General features: G+C 45.8%; 2 protein-coding genes across 2 annotated transcripts in view; both read left to right on the top strand.

Annotated features, from left to right (window-relative positions):
- SNAPC1 (small nuclear RNA activating complex polypeptide 1) overlaps window positions 1–993 on the top strand; it is a 39,587-nt gene extending 38,594 nt beyond the window's left edge. Inside the window, exon 11 of the mRNA XM_040333861.1 lies at window positions 281–993. Coding sequence (XP_040189795.1) covers window positions 281–315 — 35 coding nt within the window. The 3' untranslated portion in view covers window positions 316–993. The remainder of the gene's footprint in view (window positions 1–280) is intronic.
- An 8,161-nt stretch (window positions 994–9,154) lies between these two features.
- SYT16 (synaptotagmin 16) overlaps window positions 9,155–21,459 on the top strand; it is a 111,946-nt gene continuing 99,641 nt past the window's right edge. The window contains exon 1 of the mRNA XM_040333750.1: window positions 9,155–9,457. Coding sequence (XP_040189684.1) covers window positions 9,445–9,457 — 13 coding nt within the window. The 5' untranslated portion in view covers window positions 9,155–9,444. The remainder of the gene's footprint in view (window positions 9,458–21,459) is intronic.

The following is a 21,459-nucleotide window of genomic DNA, read 5'->3' as shown; positions in this document are numbered from 1 at the left end:
ACTGAGGTTTATTGCTGTTTCACAGGCATGCAAATGTTTAAGGCTTGACATGTTTGGTATCTGTTTGTTTATCGCAACCGCATCTTTTATATTTTACCAAAAAGTGGGTAATAGGTTTGTGTGCACAAAATAAATTGTGGCGAGGGAAGGCATTGCCTTTGGATTAATGGAATCTTAGACACTGGCTGATATCGTGAAGAGGAATTGAATTTTCAGCAATCATGTTTGCCTGTTTTGTAATCTCTGAATTTACTCATTATGCTTTTTCTCTTACATTTAGAAGTTCCAGTCAAGAAAAGGAAAAGAAAACGTTGAATGTTGTGAATAGGACTCGTATCTCCAGCGCGCCATACTGGGATAGGAATTGCCAATACTAAAACATTGTATAGAGATTTATTGTTTATTTATATTTTTCTTTTTTTTTAAAAATCTGTTTTTGTAAGTAAATAACTTGATATAATACACTCCCTTGGTTAATAAACTAAGGCTCAAATCATCAAGGGGTATGGAATAATGACCTTTGTCTTATCAGTTCAACTTTCCAATCCTCCAATTCTGGCAAATTTACAAAGGAAAATACATCCGTTTTCTGGTGTAAATATTGGTGCATTTTCTGTGCACTAAATGAACAATGCTGTAAGACAAGTTTCATGTGGTTTTACACAAACTGGACACGTGGGCCAATTTCTTCAAGTAATGAAGTGCTTACACCGCGGTCCTTTAGTTAAAAAAATATCGAACATTTCCATAATTACCACAGTGGTGTACATTCAATAGTTGGAAGGGGTATCGGCACTGTAGGAGGTCAATGCACCAATCTGTTGGAATGAAAAAAAAAAGTTTATTTGTTCAGATGAGAGAATGACCGTGTAATGAATTGAAACATTGTATTGAAACATTGGAGTGTTAGAAGGCCGGTGACACTTTATTAGGTACAACTGCTTTATTGATGAAAACCATAAATCCAATAAATAAAACACAATATGTAATGCATGCAGACATGGTCAAGAGGTTTCATTCTGATTAGTACAAATTTTGGAACCTAGAAGATGCCAGGAACCCCCAAGCTTGGTGCCAGTGTTTGTGGTTGCAACATCTCAGAGACTGCTGATCTCCTGGAATTTTCAGAGACATTAGAGTTTACAGAAAATTATGCTGTCAGGTGTGGAAAGTATTGAAACCAGAAAGTCAACATGACAGCCAGAAAGCTAGTATTTTCAGAAGGGCATGAGTCCAGTGCAACCCTGTTATGTTGAATGGGTCACGTTCAGTGGACAGTTGTACTGCAATGCAAAGCATCGCGGCCACAGCATGTGTACATCCCAGTTCCAGAATTTTGCAGCTTAAAGTGGAGGTTCACCCAAAATCTCAATTTTTAACATTAGATTGAGGCTTATTTTGTGAAGCAGAATCGGGTGTTTTTTTTTAAATCGAAGCAGTACTTACCGTTTTAGAGATAGATCTTCTCCGCCGCTTCCGGGTATGGGCTGCGGGACTGGGCATTCCTATTTCATTGACAGGCTTCCGACAGGCTTCCAATGGTCGCATACAGCGCGTCACGATTTTCCGAAAGTAGCCAAACGTTGGTGCGCAGGCGCCGTTTAGAGCCGCACTGACGTTCAACTTCTTTCGGCTACTCGTGACGCAATGTATGCGACCGTCGGAAGGCTGTCAATCAAATAGGAACGCCCAGTCCCGAAGACCATACCCGGAAGCAGCGGAGAAGATCTATCTCTAAAACGGTAAGTACTGCTTCGATTTAAAAAAAAAAAACACCCGATTCCCCTTCACAAAATGAGCCTCAATCTAATGTTAAAAATTGTTTTTCGGGTGAACTCCCGCTTTAAGAGGGAGCAGTTGGGGGATGGTAAAAACATAGCCACAACCTCATATGTAAACAAGGCTTAAAGCGGTATTAAAACCAGAAATGTATTTCAGTGGGGAAAATAATTATTTGATCCCCCCCGCAGATTTTGTAATTTTGCCCACTTACAAAAAAATGAAGGGTCTATAGTTTTTTTTTTTTTTTTTTTTATCATAGGTGTATTTTAAATAGAGACAGAATATCAACCAAAAATCCAGGAAAAAACACATGATACAGAGGTTATAAATTAAGTTGAAGTTCAGTGAGTAAAATAACTATTTGATCCCCAAGCAAAACATGACTTGGTACTTGGTGGAGAAACCCTTGTTGGCAAGCACAGAGGTAAGACGTTTCTTGTAGTCAGTGACCAGGTTTGCACTCATCTCAGGAGGGATTTTGGTCCACTCTTATCTACAGATCTTCTCTAAATCCTTAAGATTTCTTGGCTGTCACTTGACAACTCAAAGTTTCAGCTTTCTCTGTAAATTTTCTAGCGAATTAAGGTCTGGAGACTGGCTAGGCCACTCCATTACCTTAATGTGCTTCTTCTTTAGCCGCTACTTTGTTGCCTTGGCGGTAGGTTTTGGGTCATTGTCATGCTGGAAGACCCATCCATAACTTATCTTCAGTATTCTGGCTGAGGGAAGAAGGTTCTCATCCAAGATTTTACAATACATGGCCCTGTCCATTGGCCCCTCAATGCGGCAAAGTCGGCCTGTACCTTTAGCAGAGAAACAGCCCCAAAGCATAATGTACCCACCTCCATGCTTGACTGTAGGGATGGTGTTCTTGGGGTCATAGTCAGCATTTTTCTTCCTCCAAACACGGCGAGTCGAGTTAATGCCGAAGAGCTCAATTTTGGTCTCATCTGACCACAGCACTTTCTTCCAATCCTTCTCTGAATCACTTAAATGTTCATTGGCAAACTTCAGATGGGCCTGTACATGTGCCTTCTTGAGGAGGGGGACCCTGCGGATGCTAGAGCTGCACAATTAATCGTTAAAAAATCATGATCTTGATTCAACCCCCCCTGATGATCTCCAATGCAGAGTTTGCAGATTCTTTCATAAGTGGAGAGACTTATCAGCTGTCAAAAGAAAATATCCAGGCAGTCTGACAAATTCTTAACAGGAAACATTGTAACTAATGCTCCCTTCTTAGATCAAAATGATAAACTTCTTTGTGTAAAGAAAAAGGGCAGTCTGCCAAGTTTGTAACAACATGAAACATTGTAACTAACTTCCTTCTTAGAGCAAACTTCTGGGTGTGTAAATGCAGGAAGTTTAACCACTTAAAGTCTAAATCTTTTTCTGACACTTGTTTCTTAAGTTAAAATCAATATTTTTTTGCTAGAAAATTACTTAGAACCCCCAAACATTATATCATTTTAGCAGAGACCCTAGGGAATAAAATGGCAATTGCTGCAATATTTTATGTCACACTATATTTGCCCAGCGGTCTTTCAAATGCAATTTTTGGGGGAAAATACACTTCAATGAATAATAAAAAAAGAAACAGTAAAGTTAGCCCATTTTTTGTTTTTTTTGTTTTTTTTAATGTGAAAGATGTTACGCCGAAAGAATCGTGATTTATCAAAAAAGCAAAGAAATTGTGATTCTCATTTTAGCCAGAATCATGCAGCTCTAGCGGGCGCTTTCAATCAATGGCAGCATATTGTCTTGCCAATGGTTTATTTGGTGACTGTGGTCATAACTGCCTTGAGATCATTCCCAAGCTCCCCCTGTGTAGATCTGCGCTGATCCCTCACTTTTCTCATGAAAATCCATTTTCTTCTGGATTTTTGGTTGAGATTCTGTCTCTATCGTTTAAAATACAATAAAAATGATGGACCCTTCATTTCTTTATAAGTGGGCATACTTACAAAATCTGCAAGGGATCAAATATTTATTTTCCTCCCTGTATATTGGAGCTTACCAAGCATTAGATGTGACGTCTGCATCAGTTATCTTTTCTTTTACTTTTTTCACCTGGTGGTCTGGCCAGTAACGCACCTCCTGTAATGGTGAGACACAACTTTGTAGAAATGTGCACAGGAGGCACAGCAAATAGCAGCATTGTCAGTCTGGGGCGGTGGGGGTGTTAAACGTATTAGCGGATTAATACACTGAAGCCAAACTTCAGCTCACACTTTAGGCTGCATTCACACCTGAGCGTTCAGTCGTTTTTTCGGGCGTTTTTTCCCGGCGTATTCATGCTTATTTGCGCGTTTGCATACAGCGTCGTCCGACGTTTTTGTACTTCGACTTTTTTTTATTTTAGCCAATAGGAAAAATTATCATCTTTTCATCACTTGTTGTGATGTTGGTAGATTTTTTTAATCTTCTGCCTGGGTGAAAAGTTCTATTGATTAAAGCGACGAAACGCCCGTAGCAAACGCTCGTTGTCGCGCTAGTCGCTTGAATTGAGCGTTTCCATTACTTTCTATGAGAAATGGAAACGCTCAAATACGCCCGGAACTTGTTTGAGCTTCAGGCGTTCGGTGTCAGGCGTATTGGTGTGCAGATGTGAACCATCTCCACAGGGAATAATGTATTTTTTCCCCTCTAGCGTATTTGAGCGTCGCGCTTCAGGCGACAAAACGCTCAGGTGTGAATGCAGCCTTATAGTCAGTTACAGCACTACTTTTATCCTTTTGGGTTAAAGGTTTTGCATGAATAAATAACAGCTGATCACTATTAATCAGTCCTGCCAGTATTAAGTGGTTTGTCTCATCCATTTAAATTGATACATTCTGCTGGAGAGAGTGTGAAAAACAGACTTTCTGGCTGCATCACCAGATGAAAATAGCAAAAAGCCGAAAAAAGAAAACAAATGCAGCCATCACATCTAAGACTTTGTAAGCTGTAATATAATGTTTGTTTTTGGGTTTAATACTGCTTGAGATTTCGCCAAACGTATATATATTTATAATATGACATTAGATAGAAAAATCACAAGGCGGAGATGTGATCTGCTGCCATTAGTGCCATTCCACCGGCACTTGATCATTTTTTGAATTCCACTGACAGTAAAAGAAGGACTTGTTTTCTGCCACAGTGTTTCACTTCTTCCTGGAGTGTAGAGAAAATGGCTGGGCATCCGTCCAATCAGAGCTTTACAAACATGAGATGTTGGAGTGATGACTCCGATTTCTCACTCATGCATGGAATGCTGTTTTTGCATTTTCCCTGATTAGTGATAAACAAGTCAACCTGTCACTGTTGTCGTATCATTATTCCATCAGATGCACTGTAATGATTTAACCTGACATTGTCATAGTTCATTAAATAACTGACTACCGCTACCATATAAAAGTCATGGTACAGAAGACTTTTACGTAGATTCAGAAAGAGTTAGGCCGGCTTATCAGTAGATAACTCAGAATCTACGCCGACCTATGTTTAAGCGTATGCTCAAACGGAGATACACCTTGAACATATCTAAGATACGACTGCTTGCGCCATCCTATCTTAGATTGCAATATTTCGGATGGCCGCTAGGTGGCGCTTCCATTGCGGTCGGCGTAGAATATGTAAATTAGTTGATATGCCGTTTCATGAACGTACGCCCGGCCGCCGCAGTAGTTTTACGCCGTTTCCGTAAAGGCATTAGCAGGCCTAAAGTTATTCCATCTATTAGGTGGAATAACAATGTTAAAGTATGGCCGCTGTTTCCGCCGTGAGATTCAAATTTTTTACGTCCACGTCGAAATCAATAGGCCCGTGCAGCGTACTTAGCCGCAATGCACCCTGGGAAATGTAGGCGCCCGGCGCATGCGCATTAAAAAAAAAAAGGTGAGGTCAAGCCTCACCATAAAACACGCCCCCCTCCAAGACATTTGAATTCGGCGCCCTTACGCCCGCCCGCTTTAGGCTACGCCGCCGTATATTAGCAGGCAAGTACATTGAGAATCATGTACTTGCCTAGCTAACTTACGGCGGCGTAGCCTAAACAGGCTAAGCTACGCCGCCGCAAGTTTGCACCCATGTACCTGAATCTACCTATTTGTCTTCATAGCTGTGAAATTGAAAGTTTAAATTCATGAACAAATTGTGATCACAGATCCTCTTTACAGCCACAATTTGTTCCATGTTGGGTGATTCCCCATTACTGACCAAAAAACAAAGGACTAGGACTTTAGTACATCATACACTTCATTAACTAGCACAACAATCCACAAACAAGTGAAATCTTTATTTTATGTATAGATATAATAAAGCTGTAGTAAACTCGGAAAAAAAAAAAAAACGATTAAAATGGGCCCCTGTAGGTTTATGTCATAATACGCATATTCGCACATTTTGGCAGACTTATTGGTGTAAGACTATCCCCTATCCCCATACTCATTCACCTAGGGTGGGGGGCCGGCATCAGGAGGCCCCCTTATTAAAGGAGGCTCCTGGATTCCGATAAGCTCCCCTCCCGCAGACCCCGACAACCAACGGCCAGGGTTGTCGGGAAGAGGCCCTGTCCTCATCAACATGGGGACAAGTGGACAGGCCACAGGGCGCCCCAAAGCACCTACCCCCTATGTTGAGGGCATGCGGCCTGGCACGGTTAAGGAGGGGGGGGCGCTCGCTCATCCTCACCCCTTTCCTGACCGGCCTGGCTGCTGCTCGGATACGGGTCTGGTATGGATTTTGGGGGGAACCCCGCGCCGTTTTTTCAGCGTAAGGGGGTTCCCCTTAAAATCCATAGCAGACCCAAGGGCCTGGTATGCCTCTGTAGGGGGAACCCATGCCGTTTTTTTATTTGAAATTTGGCGTGGAGTTCCCCCTCAAGATTCATACCAAACGCAGATGACACAGTGCACTGCGGTTATGTGCTGATAGCTGCAGGATTTCGCAGCTGGACACATCCAGTTCTATTTTTTCTATCCGCACAAAACCGCGGGTAACCGTAGTGTGTGAATGATGTCATAGGAAAGCATTGTGTGCTTCTAGCTGCGGTAAAATCCGCAGCTAAAGGCACCATTCTATCCGTCCGTGTGAAAGGGGCCTTACTCCGTCCCACCCAGCTCCAGCAGCATAGAATCTGTACGGCCAGGGGCAGGAAGGATCGGCTGATCCCATGACCACTGTGATTGGCAGTCACCGCGGACACATGTTCGGAAATCGATCCTGCCAACTCCTGATCGTTAGTATGGACCAAGAGTTGTGTTTGACAGGCAGCGCAGTCACTACGCTCTCAGCACAGAAAGCGCTGCCTCCAATGGACCCATATGTGTGAGTGTTAAAGCCTCTTTGCCACCCCACACATGTGTTACATAGGCGGCAAGAGGATAAAGTATAACTAAAGGCAAAGGGCTAGATTCATAGAGAGTTACGCCGGCGTATCAGTAGATACGCTGTCGTAACTCTGAATCTACGCCGTCATAAATTTAAGCGTATTCTGGAAACCAGATACGCTTAAATTAGGCTAAGATACGAGCGGCGTAAGTCTCCTACGCCGTCGTATCTTAGGGTGCAATATTTAGGCTGGCCGCTAGGTGGCGCTTCCGTCGATTTCAGCGTAGAATATGCAAATGAGCAAGATACGCTGATTCAGAAACGTACGTGCGCCCGGCGGATTTTTTTACGTCGTTTGCGTAAGGCTTTTTCCGGCTCTTGGAATTTACAAATGCAGCAATTTAGAATTCAGATGAAAGTTTAGTGCTGGGAAACACTTTTTGATAGATAAAAAGTGTATTTTATATACATTTATATGGATCAGACCAAAATGAGGGACAAATGAGGAGAATGAGGGACAGAGGGACATTGCTCCAAATCAGGGACAGTCCCTCGAAATCAGGGACAGTTGGGAGGTATGCATTTGTGCTGAATGGAGGGGTCTGTGCTGAAGGGGGATCCATCTGTGCAGAATGGGGAGGTCCACATGTGCTGAAGGAGGGTCTGTACATTCTCTAGGCTATATTTATATGGGCATGGAGTGAAGCTGAATTATCTCAAGAGCTATTTCACACTGCCAGCTGGCCACGTTATCGGTAAAGCACCGCTAAAAATCAGCGCTTTACCATCGTTTTAGGTGCGCTATTTGGCCGCTAGCAGTGCGCTTTTAACCCCCGCTAGCGTTTGAAGAAAGGGTTAAATGCGACTGTGTATAGCCGCTGCCAAAGCGCCCTCCTCTGAAAAAATGTCAGCGGACGCCCATGCTGGCAGGGATTATAACCCCCTCTTGTTACTCTATCCAAAAAACTGACACCAGTTCTACTTTAACCGCTTCCCGACCGCCGCATGTACATATACACGTCGGCACAATGGCACGTACAGGCACATTGGCGTACCTGTACGTCCCTGCCTAGACGTGGGTCGGGGGTCCCCCCCCCCGCTACATGCGGCGGTCGGGTTCCCTCGGGGAGCGATCCGGGACGACGGCGTGGCTATTTGTTTATAGCCGCTCCGTCGCTATCGCTCCCCGGAGCTGAAGAACGGGGAGAGCCGTATGTAAACATGGCTTCCCCGTGCTTCACTATGGCGGCTGCATCGATCGAGTGATCCCTTTTATAGGGAGACTCGATCGATTACGTCAGTCCTACAGCCACACCCCCCTACAGTTGTAAACACACACTAGGTGAACCCTAACTCCTACAGCGCCCCCTGTGGTTAACTCCCAAACTGCAACTGTCATTTTCACAATAAACAATGCAATTTAAATGCATTTTTTTGCTGTGAAAATGACAATGGTCCCAAAAATGTGTCAAAATTGTCCGAAGTGTCCGCCATAATGTCGCAGTACCGAAAAAAAAAACGCTGATCGCCGCCATTACTAGTAAAAAAAAAAAAAAATTAATATAATGCCATAAAAATATCCCCTATTTTGTAAATGCTATAACTTTTGCGCAAACCGATCAATAAACGCTTATTGCGATTTTTATTTTTACGAAAAATATGTAGAAGAATACGTATCGGCCTAAACTGAGGGAATTTTTTTTTATATATATATATTTGGGGGATATTTATTATAGCAAAAAGTAATTTTTTTTTTTTTTTTCAAAATTGTCGCTCTATTTTTGTTTATAGCGCACAAACTAAAAACCGCAGAGGTGATCAAATACCACCAAAAGAAAGCTCTATTTGCGCCAATTTTGTTTGGGAGCCACGTCGCACGACCGCGCAATTGTCTGTTAAAGCGGCGCAGTGCCGAATCGCAAAAAGTGCTTTGGTCTTTGAGCAGCAATATGGTCCGGGGGTTAAGTGGTTAAAGGGACAAGCTAAAACCCTCCCATCATCCTATCTGTAGGCACCAAAAGTGTCAAACGTGAGCCTATTGTTATGTGATGGGCTGAGTAAGAAGTGCTGAGCTGGCTGTATATATTATTACCAGCCGCTTTATTGATCCCTCAGTGATCTCCCTGCCCTGGGATTTGTATTGCTCAGCTGTGAAGAGCAGAGAGTGTTGTCTGAGCTCCAGGACTGCTGCAGCTGTCAGTGATGAGAACCATCTAGCAGCTGCACCCTCATCATCATCATCAGCATCAGCCTGCCAGAGGAATATGAAGCCTGGCAGCATCCTCCATCCTCCTCCCTGCAAGCTGTAGGGGTAGGAGGACCACCGACGCCGCCACTGCCTCTGCTAGCACCATGGCCACAGACAGTAAGTAGCACAGGGGATGGATGACAGCCAAGGGAAGGGATGGTGCAGTCATTTTGTTTACCTCTCAGCAGATCCCAGCCCCCCTCTGTATAGGATGCAGGTTAGACATTCTGCATGCTGTGCTGGGTGCTGCAGTTCTGCATCCTGCGCTCTCTATAGGGTGTCATGAAATCATGTCATGTAGGATGCATGCAGATTGATGGGCTTATTTCCTACTTGTGATTATGTAATAGAGGGATCATATTAATAGATCTCTATGTAGATTCCTGAATATGTTATTTCCCATGGAGAGGAGGATGTACATGTATTATTGCATTGTATATGTTGTACTCTGTGCTTTGTTATCATGGATCCTGGGGCTGCAGAGTACATTGGAATGCAGAGGAAAGTGTTTACTGTTATCTCTGCCAGAGGGTCACGTCACCTTCCAGCAATATTTCCCCTTCAGGTAGAGGCTGCTGTGTTATAGGGCAATGCTTCTCAGCCCTGTCCTCAGGTACCCCCAACAGGCCATGTTTGCAGGTTTTCCTTTATCTTGCACAGGTGCTTAAAATCAATGGCTTTGTATTGTGGACAGCTTATTTTACAGAAATTCCCAAAGGGTGGCCTGTTGGGGGGACTTGAGGACGGAGAACCAATGTTATAGGGGATCCAAACGCGATCATTACAATCTCATGATAAAGGCTCATGTACACGGCTGGAAGTAAAATCTTGTTTTCGTCAGTTCATATATATATATATATATTTGTATTGTTCTCCCATGCACACAGCACTTAGGCTTCATTCACACCTCTGCATTTTTAGTGCTTTTTGCAGATTTGCACTACAGTCCATTCAGGGCTGGTGCAAGGAATTTTGACACCCTAGGCGAAACCCCATTTTGCCGGCTCCACCCCTGACTCCACCCCCTTTGCCCTGCCCATGTATACCCCACCTTTTTAATGAAGTGCCCATCAAATGCAGCCTCACCAGCGCCCAACAATGCAGCCTCACCAGCACCCATCAAATGCAGCCTACCAGCGCCCATCAAATGCAGCCTCACCAGCACCCATCAAATGCAGCCTCACCAGCGCCCATCAAATGCAGCCTACCAGCACCCATCAAATGCAGCCTCACCAGCGCCCATCAAATGCAGCCTCACCAGCGCCCATCAATGCAGCCTCACCGGCACCCATCAAATGCAGCCTACCAGCGCCCATCAAATGCAGCCTCACCAGCGCCCATCAATATCAAATGCAGCCTCACCAGCACCCATCAAATGCAGCCTACCAGCGCCCATCAAATGCAGCCTCACCAGCACCCAACAATGCAGCCTCACCAGCACCCATCAATATCAAATGCAGCCTCGCCAGCGCCCAACAATGCAGCCTACCATCGCCCAACAATGCAACCTACCAGCGCCCAGCAATGCAGCCTCAGCAGCACCTGTCAAATGCAGCCTCACCAGCACCCATTAATGCAGCCTCACCAGCACCCATCAATGCAGCCTCACCAGCACCCATAAAATGCAGCCTCACCAGCACCCATCAATGCAGCCTCACCAGCACCCATCAATGCAGCCTCACCAGCACCCATAAAATGTAGCCTCACCAGCACCCATCAATGCAGCCTCACCAGCACCCATCAATGCAGCCTCACCAGCGCCCATCAAATGCAACCTCACATGTAGCCTCACCAGCACCCATCAATGCAGCCTCACCAGCACCCATCAATGCAGCCTCACCAACACCCATCAATGCAGCTTCACCAGCACCCATCAATGCAGCCTACCAGCGCCCAACAATGCAGCCTCACCAGCGCCCATCAAATGCAGCCTCACCAGCACCCATCAAATGCAGCCTCACCAGCACCCATCAAATGCAGCCTCGCCAGCGCCCAACAATGCAGCCTCGCCAGCGCCCATCAAATGCAGCCTCGCCAGCGCCCATCAAATGCAGCCTCGCCAGCGCCCAACAATGCAGCCTCGCCAGCGCCCATCAAATGCAGCCTCGCCAGCGCCCAACAATGCAGCCTCGCCAGCGCCCATCAAATGCAGCCTCGCCAGCGCCCATCAATGCAACCTGACCAGCACCCATCAAATGCAGCCTCACCAGCACCCATCAAATGCAGCCTCACCAGCACCCAACAATGCAGCCTCAGCAGCACCCAACAAATGCAGCCTCACCAGCACCCATCAATGCAGCCTCACCAGCACCCATCAAATGCAGCCTCGCCAGCGCCCAACAATGCAGCCTCGCCAGCACCCATCAAATGCAGCCTCGCCAGCGCCCAACAATGCAGCCTCGCCAGCGCCCATCAAATGCAGCCTACCATCGCCCAACAATGCAACCTACCAGCGCCCAGCAATGCAGCCTCAGCAGCACCTGTCAAATGCAGCCTCACCAGCGCCCATCAAATGCAGCCTCACCAGCACCCATTAATGCAGCCTCACCAGCACCCATCAATGCAGCCTCACCAGCACCCATAAAATGCAGCCTCACCAGCACCCATCAATGCAGCCTCACCAGCACCCATCAATGCAGCCTCACCAGCACCCATAAAATGTAGCCTCACCAGCACCCATCAATGCAGCCTCACCAGCACCCATCAATGCAGCCTCACCAGCACCCATCAATGCAGCCTCACCAGCGCCCATCAAATGCAACCTCACATGTAGCCTCACCAGCACCCATCAATGCAGCCTCACCAGCACCCATCAATGCAGCCTCACCAACACCCATCAATGCAGCTTCACCAGCATCCATCAAATGCAGCCTCACCAGCACCCATCAATGCAGCCTCACCAGCACCCATCAAATGCAGCCTCACCAGCGCCCATCAATGCAACCTGACCAGTACCCATCAATGCAGCCTCACCAGCACCCATCAATGCAGCCTACCAGCGCCCAACAATGCAGCCTCACCAGCACCCATCAAATGCAGCCTCACCAGCACCCATCAATGAATGTTTGTTTGCTTCCATTCATTCGGGAATGCCCCTCTGACACTATGTGTGAATGGAGCAGCGGCTGATGCTGAAACTTAGTTGCTTGCTGCAGAGAGGAGAGAGGAGGAACACCAGTGGCCCTAGGCAGCAGTGCGCCCTAGGCGGCTGCCTAGTTTGCCTAGTGGTAGCACCAGCCCTGAGTCCATTGAACATGGTTTCCTATGGAACACGACGTTCTGTAGAAAAAATCTATAAACTGCGCAAAGCATTAAAACGCATAGGTGCGAATCAAGCCTTAAAGTGGAGTTCCACCCATAAATATAACATTACATCAGTAGTTTTAAAAAAATGTCATTAGTCCTTTACGAATTTTTTTTTTTTTTTAGATGCCTTCAAAGTGTTGTTGCTAGGCAGAATAGTTAATCTTCCCACTTCCTGCACCTAGGTGCTTAAGCTTCCTAACCTACACCGCACAGACTCCTGGGAATGTAGTGGGTGTAACTTTCCAGGAGTCTGCGCTCCCCAGTCTCAAAGAATCATGTGACTTGGACAGCACAGGTGCTGAAACCTGATCTGACACTGCTTGTGCAGCACTGAGCATGTGCGAGGTCTGCAAGGCTGAAATCCAGGAAGTCATACAGTCTGGCTTCATGATGCCCACACTTAAGATGGCCCCAGTCAATTTCTATTTTATAAAGTGTCTAAATGCTGTAACAACCTAATAAAACGGACCTTAGTTTACAGACTAACTTTACTAGAATACATTAAGCTTGTGTATTATAGGGGTATTTATATTTAAAAAGTGAAATTGTGGCCGGAACTCCACTTTAAAGTGTAATTCCACTTTTGCACCTACTTTATATTTGTTCCACGTCCGAATCCACATAACAAAACTTAAAAAGAAAAAAAAAAATTCCAGCTTCCCTTTTTCAGAAGCTCTTTTCTGGACCCTCCAGCAAGAAAAAATCCTAACTGGATGGTACTTAGTTTGCTAAAGCGCTGTGCGTCTTAAAATGCTTTTTTGCCACTTTTTTTTTATTTTTTTTTGCATTTCAATGCTGCTGATCTCCTCCAGCCTCTTTCAGACACTTCCTATCCACCTGCATGCACTGTATGTGAGCTGCTCATCATTGCTAATGACTGACTACCAGAGAATGACAATGGTGAGCAATGGGGGTTATTTACTAAGGCTACTTTCACACTGAGGCACTTTGCAGCCACTATAGTGCTAAAAATAGCGCCTGCAAAGTGCCCTGAAAGAGCCTCTCCTCTCACTCCAATGTGAAAGCCAAGTGCTTTCACACTGCAGCGGTGCGCTGGCAGGACACTCAAAGTCCTGCCAGTCGCATCTTTGAGGCGCTGTAGGAACGATGTATACACCAATCTTAAAGCACCCCTGCCCATAGGAAGTGCCTGGAAAAAGGACTTTCTGGCTGGATCTCCAGATAGGAAAGCTGTATATTTAAAAGGATTTCAAAGAACTTTTGAAATGACATGAACATGTGGAAGCTTATATGGTATTTTAGTAATTGGGTTAGCATCTGCTTCAATGAAAACTGCAGATTTAAAAAGATTGAAGAAAAACATGTTGAAAGAACATTAAAGTGGTTGTAAAGTCACAAATCCCAAATTCTGGAAGCCCCTCTGTTACAGAAAGATATACTGTGCAGTATATGTTTAAAAAAAAATATTCTGCTGCAAAATACCTTTTCAGAGCTCCGTTGTGCGCTCACGTGACCTCCCAGCACTTGACTTGTTCGATCTGAGGACTACAGTGGGAGGGGCTGAGATTCTGCATTAAGGACAGCTGGGAGGAGAGGAGAAGAGCGGCAGGAGGTCACATGAGTGCACAGCGGCACTCTGAAATAAGGTATTTTGTGGCATAGCTTTTAAAACACAGATACTACACGGTATACAGTGGGGTAGATCCACAAAAAGATTACGCCGGCGTATCTATTGATACGCCGGCGTAATTTTTAATTTCCCGCGTCGTAACGGCATCTGGGATCGATCCGACAGGCGTACGTCTTAGTACGCCGTCGGATCTTAGATGCAATTTTTCGAAGGACGCTAGGTGGCGTTTCCGTCAAAATCCGCGTTGAGTATGCAAATGAGCTATTTACGGCGATCCACGAACGGACATCTGGCCGGCACATTTTTTTACATCGTTTTCGTTCGACTTTTTCCGGCGTATAGTTAAAGCTGCTGTTATGAGGCGTACTCAATGTTAAATATGGCCGTCGTTCCCGCGTACAATTTTGAAATTTTTACGTTGTTTGCGTAAGTCGTTCGCGAATAGGGATTTGCGTAGAATGACGTCACCGTCGGAAGCATTGGCTTTTAGTGGGTTAATTTCGAGCATGCGCACTGGGATACCCCCACGGACGGCGCATGCGCAGTAAAAAAAAAACGTTGTTTACGTTGGGTCACGACGTATTAACATAAAACACGCCCCCATTACATCCATTTGAATTCCGCGCCCTTACGCCGCCAGAGATACACTACGCCGCCGCAACTTACGACGCAAATTCTTTGTGGATTAGAAATAAAAAAAATAAGTTGCGGCGGCGTAGTGTATCTTAGATACGCTGCGCTCGGCGGAAGATTACGCGCAGGTACGTGGATCTGCCCCAGTGTCTTTATGTAACAGAGGAGCTTCCAGGATTTAGGATGCATGACTTTACAGCCAAAGTGGTGGGAGGGAAGGTGCAGCAAGCAGATGACTGACACACAGACTCCTGAGCTGACAGGCAGGGAGGGAGGGGGAGAGGGAGAAACTACAGGCCGACAGAGGCACGTAAACTAACCACAGTATCATGTATCAGCAGCCGTGGTTACTGTGGTCATCAGGGGGACACAGGAACAGGCAGGATCAATCAGATATTTTACAGCATAGAGAGGGACAAATGTACGGGACATTCTTCCCACTAGGCCATCAATGTACGGGACATTCTTCCCACTAGCCATCAATGTACGGGACATTCTTCCCACTAGCCATCAATATACGGGACATTCTTCCCACTAGCCATCAATGTACGGGACATTCTTCCCACTAGCCATCAATGTACGGGACATTCTTCCCACTAGGCCATCAATGTACGGGACATTCTTCCCACTAGGCCATCAATGTACGGGACATTCTTCCCACTAGCCATCAATGTACGGGACATTCTTCCCACTAGCCATCAATGTACGGGACATTCTTCCCACTAGCCATCAATGTACGGGACATTCTTCCCACTAGGCCATCAATGTACGGGACATTCTTCCCACTAGGCCATCAATGTACGGGACATTCTTCCCACTAGGCCATCAATGTACGGGACATTCCTCCCACTAGGCCATCAATGTACGGGACATTCTTCCCACTAGGCCATCAATGTACGGGACATTCTTCCCACTAGGCCATCAATGTATGGGACATTCTTCCCACTAGCCATCAATGTACGGGACATTCTTCCCACTAGGCCTTCAATGTACGGGACATTCTTCCCACTAGGCCATCAGTGTACGGGACATTCTTCCCACTAGCCATCAATGTACGGGACATTCTTTCCACTAGGCCATCAATGTACAGGACATTCTTCCCACTAGCCATCAATGTACGGGACATTCTTCCCACTAGGCCATCAATGTACGGGACATTCTTTCCACTTGCCATCAATGTATGGGACATTCTTCCCACTAGCCATCAATGTACGGGACATTCTTTCCACTAGCCATCAATATACGGGACATTCTTCCCACTAGGCCATCAATGTACGGGACATTCTTCCCATTAGCCATCAATGTACAGGACATTCTTCCCACTAGGCCATCAATGTACGGGACATTCTTTCCACTAGCCATCAATATACGGGACATTCTTTCCACTAGGCCATCAATGTACAGGACATTCTTCCCACTAGCCATCAATGTACGGGACATTCTTCCCACTAGGCCATCAATGTACGGAACATTCTTTCCACTTGCCATCAATGTATGGGACATTCTTCCCACTAGCCATCAATGTACGGGACATTCTTTCCACTAGCCATCAATATACGGGACATTCTTCCCACTAGCCATCAATGTACGGGACATTCTTTCCACTAGCCATCAATATATGGGACATTCTTCCCACTAGGCCATCAATGTACGGGACATTCTTCCCACTAGGCCATCAATGTACGGGACATTCTTCCCACTAGGCCATCAATGTACGGGACATTCTTCCCACTAGCCATCAATGTAAGGGACATTCTTCCCACTAGGCCATCAATGTACGGGACATTCTTTCCACTTGCCATCAATGTATGGGACATTCTTCCCACTAGCCATCAATGTACGGGACATTCTTTCCACTAGCCATCACTATACGGGACATTCTTCCCACTAGGCCATCAATGTACGGGACATTCTTCCCACTAGCCATCAATGTACGGGACATTCTTCCCACTAGGCCATCAATGTACGGGACATTCTTCCCACTAGCCATCAATGTACGGGACATTCTTCCCACTAGGCCATCAATGTACGGGACATTCTTCCCACTAGGCCATCAATGTACGGGACATTCTTCCCACTAGGCCATCAATGTACGGGACATTCTTCCCACTAGCCATCAATGTACGGGACATTCTTCCCACTAGGCCATCAATGTACGGGACATTCTTCCCACTAGCCATCAATGTAAGGGACATTCTTCTCACTAGGCCATCAATGTACGGGACATTCTTTCCACTAGCCATCAATGTATGGGACATTCTTCCCACTAGGCCATCAATGTACGGGACATTCTTCCCACTAGCCATCAATGTACGGGACATTCTTCCCACTAGGCCATCAATGTACGGGACATTCTTCCCACTAGCCATCAATGTACGGGACATTCTTCCCACTAGCCATCAATGTACGGGACATTCTTCCCACTAGGCCATCAATGTACGGGACATTCTTCCCACTAGGCCATCAATGTACGGGACATTCTTCCCACTAGGCCATCAATGTACGGGACATTCTTCCAACTAGGCCATCAATGTACGGGACATTCTTCCCACTAGGCCTTCAATGTACGGGACATTCTTCCCACTAGCCATCAATGTACGGGACATTCTTTCCACTAGCCATCAATATACGGGACATTCTTCCCACTAGGCCATCAATGTACGGGACATTCTTCCCACTAGGCCATCAATGTACGGGACATTCTTCCCACTAGGCCATTAATGTACGGGACATTCTTCCCACTAGCCATCAATGTAAGGGACATTCTTCCCACTAGGCCATCAATGTACGGGACATTCTTTCCACTTGCCATCAATGTATGGGACATTCTTCCCACTAGCCATCAATGTACGGGACATTCTTTCCACTAGCCATCACTATACGGGACATTCTTCCCACTAGGCCATCAATGTACGGGACATTCTTCCCACTAGCCATCAATGTACGGGACATTCTTCCCACTAGGCCATCAATGTACGGGACATTCTTCCCACTAGCCATCAATGTACGGGACATTCTTCCCACTAGGCCATCAATGTACGGGACATTCTTCCCACTAGGCCATCAATGTACGGGACATTCTTCCCACTAGGCCATCAATGTACGGGACATTCTTCCCACTAGCCATCAATGTACGGGACATTCTTCCCACTAGGCCATCAATGTACGGGACATTCTTGCCACTAGCCATCAATGTAAGGGACATTCTTCTCACTAGGCCATCAATGTACGGGACATTCTTTCCACTTGCCATCAATGTATGGGACATTCTTCCCACTAGCCATCAATGTACGGGACATTCTTTCCACTAGCCATCAATATACGGGACATTCTTCCCACTAGGCCATCAATGTACGGGACATTCTTCCCACTAGCCATCAATGTACGGGACATTCTTCCCACTAGGCCATCAATGTACGGGACATTCTTCCCACTAGCCATCAATGTACGGGACATTCTTCCCACTAGCCATCAATGTACGGGACATTCTTCCCACTAGGCCATCAATGTACGGGACATTCTTCCCACTAGGCCATCAATGTACAGGACATTCTTCCCACTAGGCCATCAATGTACGGGACATTCTTCCAACTAGGCCATCAATGTACGGGACATTCTTCCCACTAGCCTATCAATGTACAGGACATTCTTCCCACTAGGCCATCAATGTACGGGACATTCTTCCCACTAGCCATCAATGTACGGGACATTCTTCCCACTAGGCCATCTATGTACGGGACATTCTTCCCACTAGGCCATCAATGTACGGGACATTCTTCCCACTAGCCATCAATGTACGGGACATTCTTCCCACTAGGCCATCAATGTACGGGACATTCTTCCCACTAGCCATCAATGTAAGGGACATTCTTCTCACTAGGCCATCAATGTACGGGACATTCTTTCCACTTGCCATCAATGTATGGGACATTCTTCCCACTAGCCATCAATGTACGGGACATTCTTTCCACTAGCCATCAATATACGGGACATTCTTCCCACTAGGCCATCAATGTACGGGACATTCTTCCCACTAGCCATCAATGTACGGGACATTCTTCCCACTAGGCCATCAATGTACGGGACATTCTTCCCACTAGCCATCAATGTACGGGACATTCTTCCCACTAGCCATCAATGTACGGGACATTCTTCCCACTAGGCCATCAATGTACGGGACATTCTTCCCACTAGGCCATCAATGTACGGGACATTCTTCCCACTAGGCCATCAATGTACGGGACATTCTTCCAACTAGGCCATCAATGTACGGGACATTCTTCCCACTAGCCCATCAATGTACAGGACATTCTTCCCACTAGGCCATCAATGTACGGGACATTCTTCCCACTAGCCATCAATGTACGGGACATTCTTCCCACTAGGCCATCAATGTACGGGACATTCTTCCCACTGACCACCAATAAATAGATTTTTGCAATGGTTCTCTGAGACCTGAAAATTATTTCAATGGTTCCTCTGGGGTAAAAGGGTTAGGATTAGAAGTTCAAACCCCCACAAAACATACCTGTGGGCCTAGAACCTGCATGACGAGTACCAGTTGCGGATAACCTGTTTTTGCTAAACAATGAAATTGCAACTGATATAAAAGAATAAACCCAAAAAGAGATATATTAGAAGTTGCTGTCTGTAAATTAATTTTTGAGATATGTACACTTAGGGGAGGTTAATATATAATATACGCTTGTTACTGGTACAGGAGGCAAAGGGCAATTTCCCAATAGGTATCCCTTTCCCACTGATAACCATTAACATTGGAATTTCCTCTCGGTTAGAAAAGGCTTCCTTTCAATTCTTGTGTCTCTGGGACAGGAAGTGAGGGGAAACCGTTGCACTGGGGAATTTAAACCTTGTCAAATGTTTGCCGACTTTTGTAAAAATTCGAGAGAAATGTTGTTTAGAGGTTATCAGTCTGGTCTAGCAGTGCTGGGATTAGGAGTTTGGCTCTCCCTAGAGATCGAGCCAGGGCCGTCTTTAGTGTTGATTGGACCTTGGGCAAAAAAATTCTCCCCCCATACAATTTCGCTCTCCACTTGCTTGAGACTGGTTGCCAGAGGTTAGCATATCATTACCACTTACTGACTGGTTGCTAGAGGTTACAGCACACATTACGGCTCACTGATTAGTTGCTAGAGGTAACAGCACATGAGTTGTTCTTGTTGATTAGTTGCTAGAGATTACTGTACAGTAATACTGCTCATTGATTGGTTGCTGGAGGTTACAGCACGTCATCTCTCCACGGCAGAGGGGCATGGTATATATGAATGCTGCAGGCCTCAGCTATTTACATATAAATGCTGCTGCTATTTACATATGAATGATGGTTATTTACATGTAAACACAGGGTCTGTAGGTGAGTCATCTCTACACAAGAATAGGGCAGAGCTGCGCAGCATTAGTAGCAGAACTTCACACTGAGATATCAGGACACAGCACAGGACTAAAACTTCAAGTATGAGGCAGCTGCTTTGGGCCCCACAACAATGACAGGGTCCAGGGCAGCTGCTCCTTTTTGCCCTGCCCTAAAGACGACCCTGGATCCAGTATAGAATTGTATGTTCTTCAGGTGTCTTCATAAATTTGCTTCACTCTCTCTGGTCTTTTACAAGAATCACAAGATATACTCAAACAGGAAAACAACTCCGGCACTTCACTGAACCCTCAGTAATATCTTTATTAATGATTCATAAAGCTCATTATTGCTACATGATCCATATAGCTCATAAGTGCTTCATGATCTACAGTAGGTGGGACAGCTGAGGCTTCCAGCCCTGCAGCCTGTCAAAGTCTATGGGAGGCTGCGGCGGGTGGACAAGGCTGAACGTGGTGCGGAGTAGTACCTGCATTTAGGACCCTTTGTGCTCAGGGATTAATGCCTATAATGCAGGTCCAGGTTGTTCTCCTGAGAACAGGAGGAGTCCCTGGCCCAATCAATACACATTTGCTGAGCATCAAATCGGAGGTCACCACAGAGTCATTCTGGAACAGAAAAGGGTCATCTCCAACCTGCGCTCGCAAGATTGAAATACACAATTTTGTATGCTGTGTATTAACAGGCCTCTTCATTGGCAACACTTGAACTCAAACGTTTGGTGGGATGTCCACACAGATTTGGCCATTGGTACAATACCTGCATGGAGTTTGCATGTTTTCCCCGTACCTGTGTGGGTTTCCTCTGGGTACTCCAGTTTCCTCCCACCCTCCAAAGACATGCTGGTGGATTAACTTGCTCTTATCTAAATTGGCCCTAGAATGTGTATGTATGAATGTGAGTTAGGGACCTTAGATTGTAAGCACCCTCGAGACTGAGTTGAATGTACAATACATACAATACATACAAAATATATTGTCAAAAGTATTGGGACACTTGCCTTTACACACACACATGAACTGTAATGGCATCCCAGTCTTATACCTAGATTCAGAGACGCCGCCGCAACTTTAAGGCGGCGTAGCGTATTTACGCTATGCCGCCTTAAGTCAGAGAGGCAAGTACTGAATTCCCACTTGCCTCCTAACTTACGGCGGCGTAGAGTAAATGTGGCTGGCGTAAGCGCGCCTAATTCAA

Source organism: Rana temporaria, chromosome 13, assembly GCF_905171775.1.
Source record: "Rana temporaria chromosome 13, aRanTem1.1, whole genome shotgun sequence".
Taxonomy (NCBI): domain Eukaryota; kingdom Metazoa; phylum Chordata; class Amphibia; order Anura; family Ranidae; genus Rana; species Rana temporaria.
The sequence above is the reverse complement of the archived record's forward strand: the minus strand, read 5'-3'. Positions and strand labels throughout refer to the sequence as shown.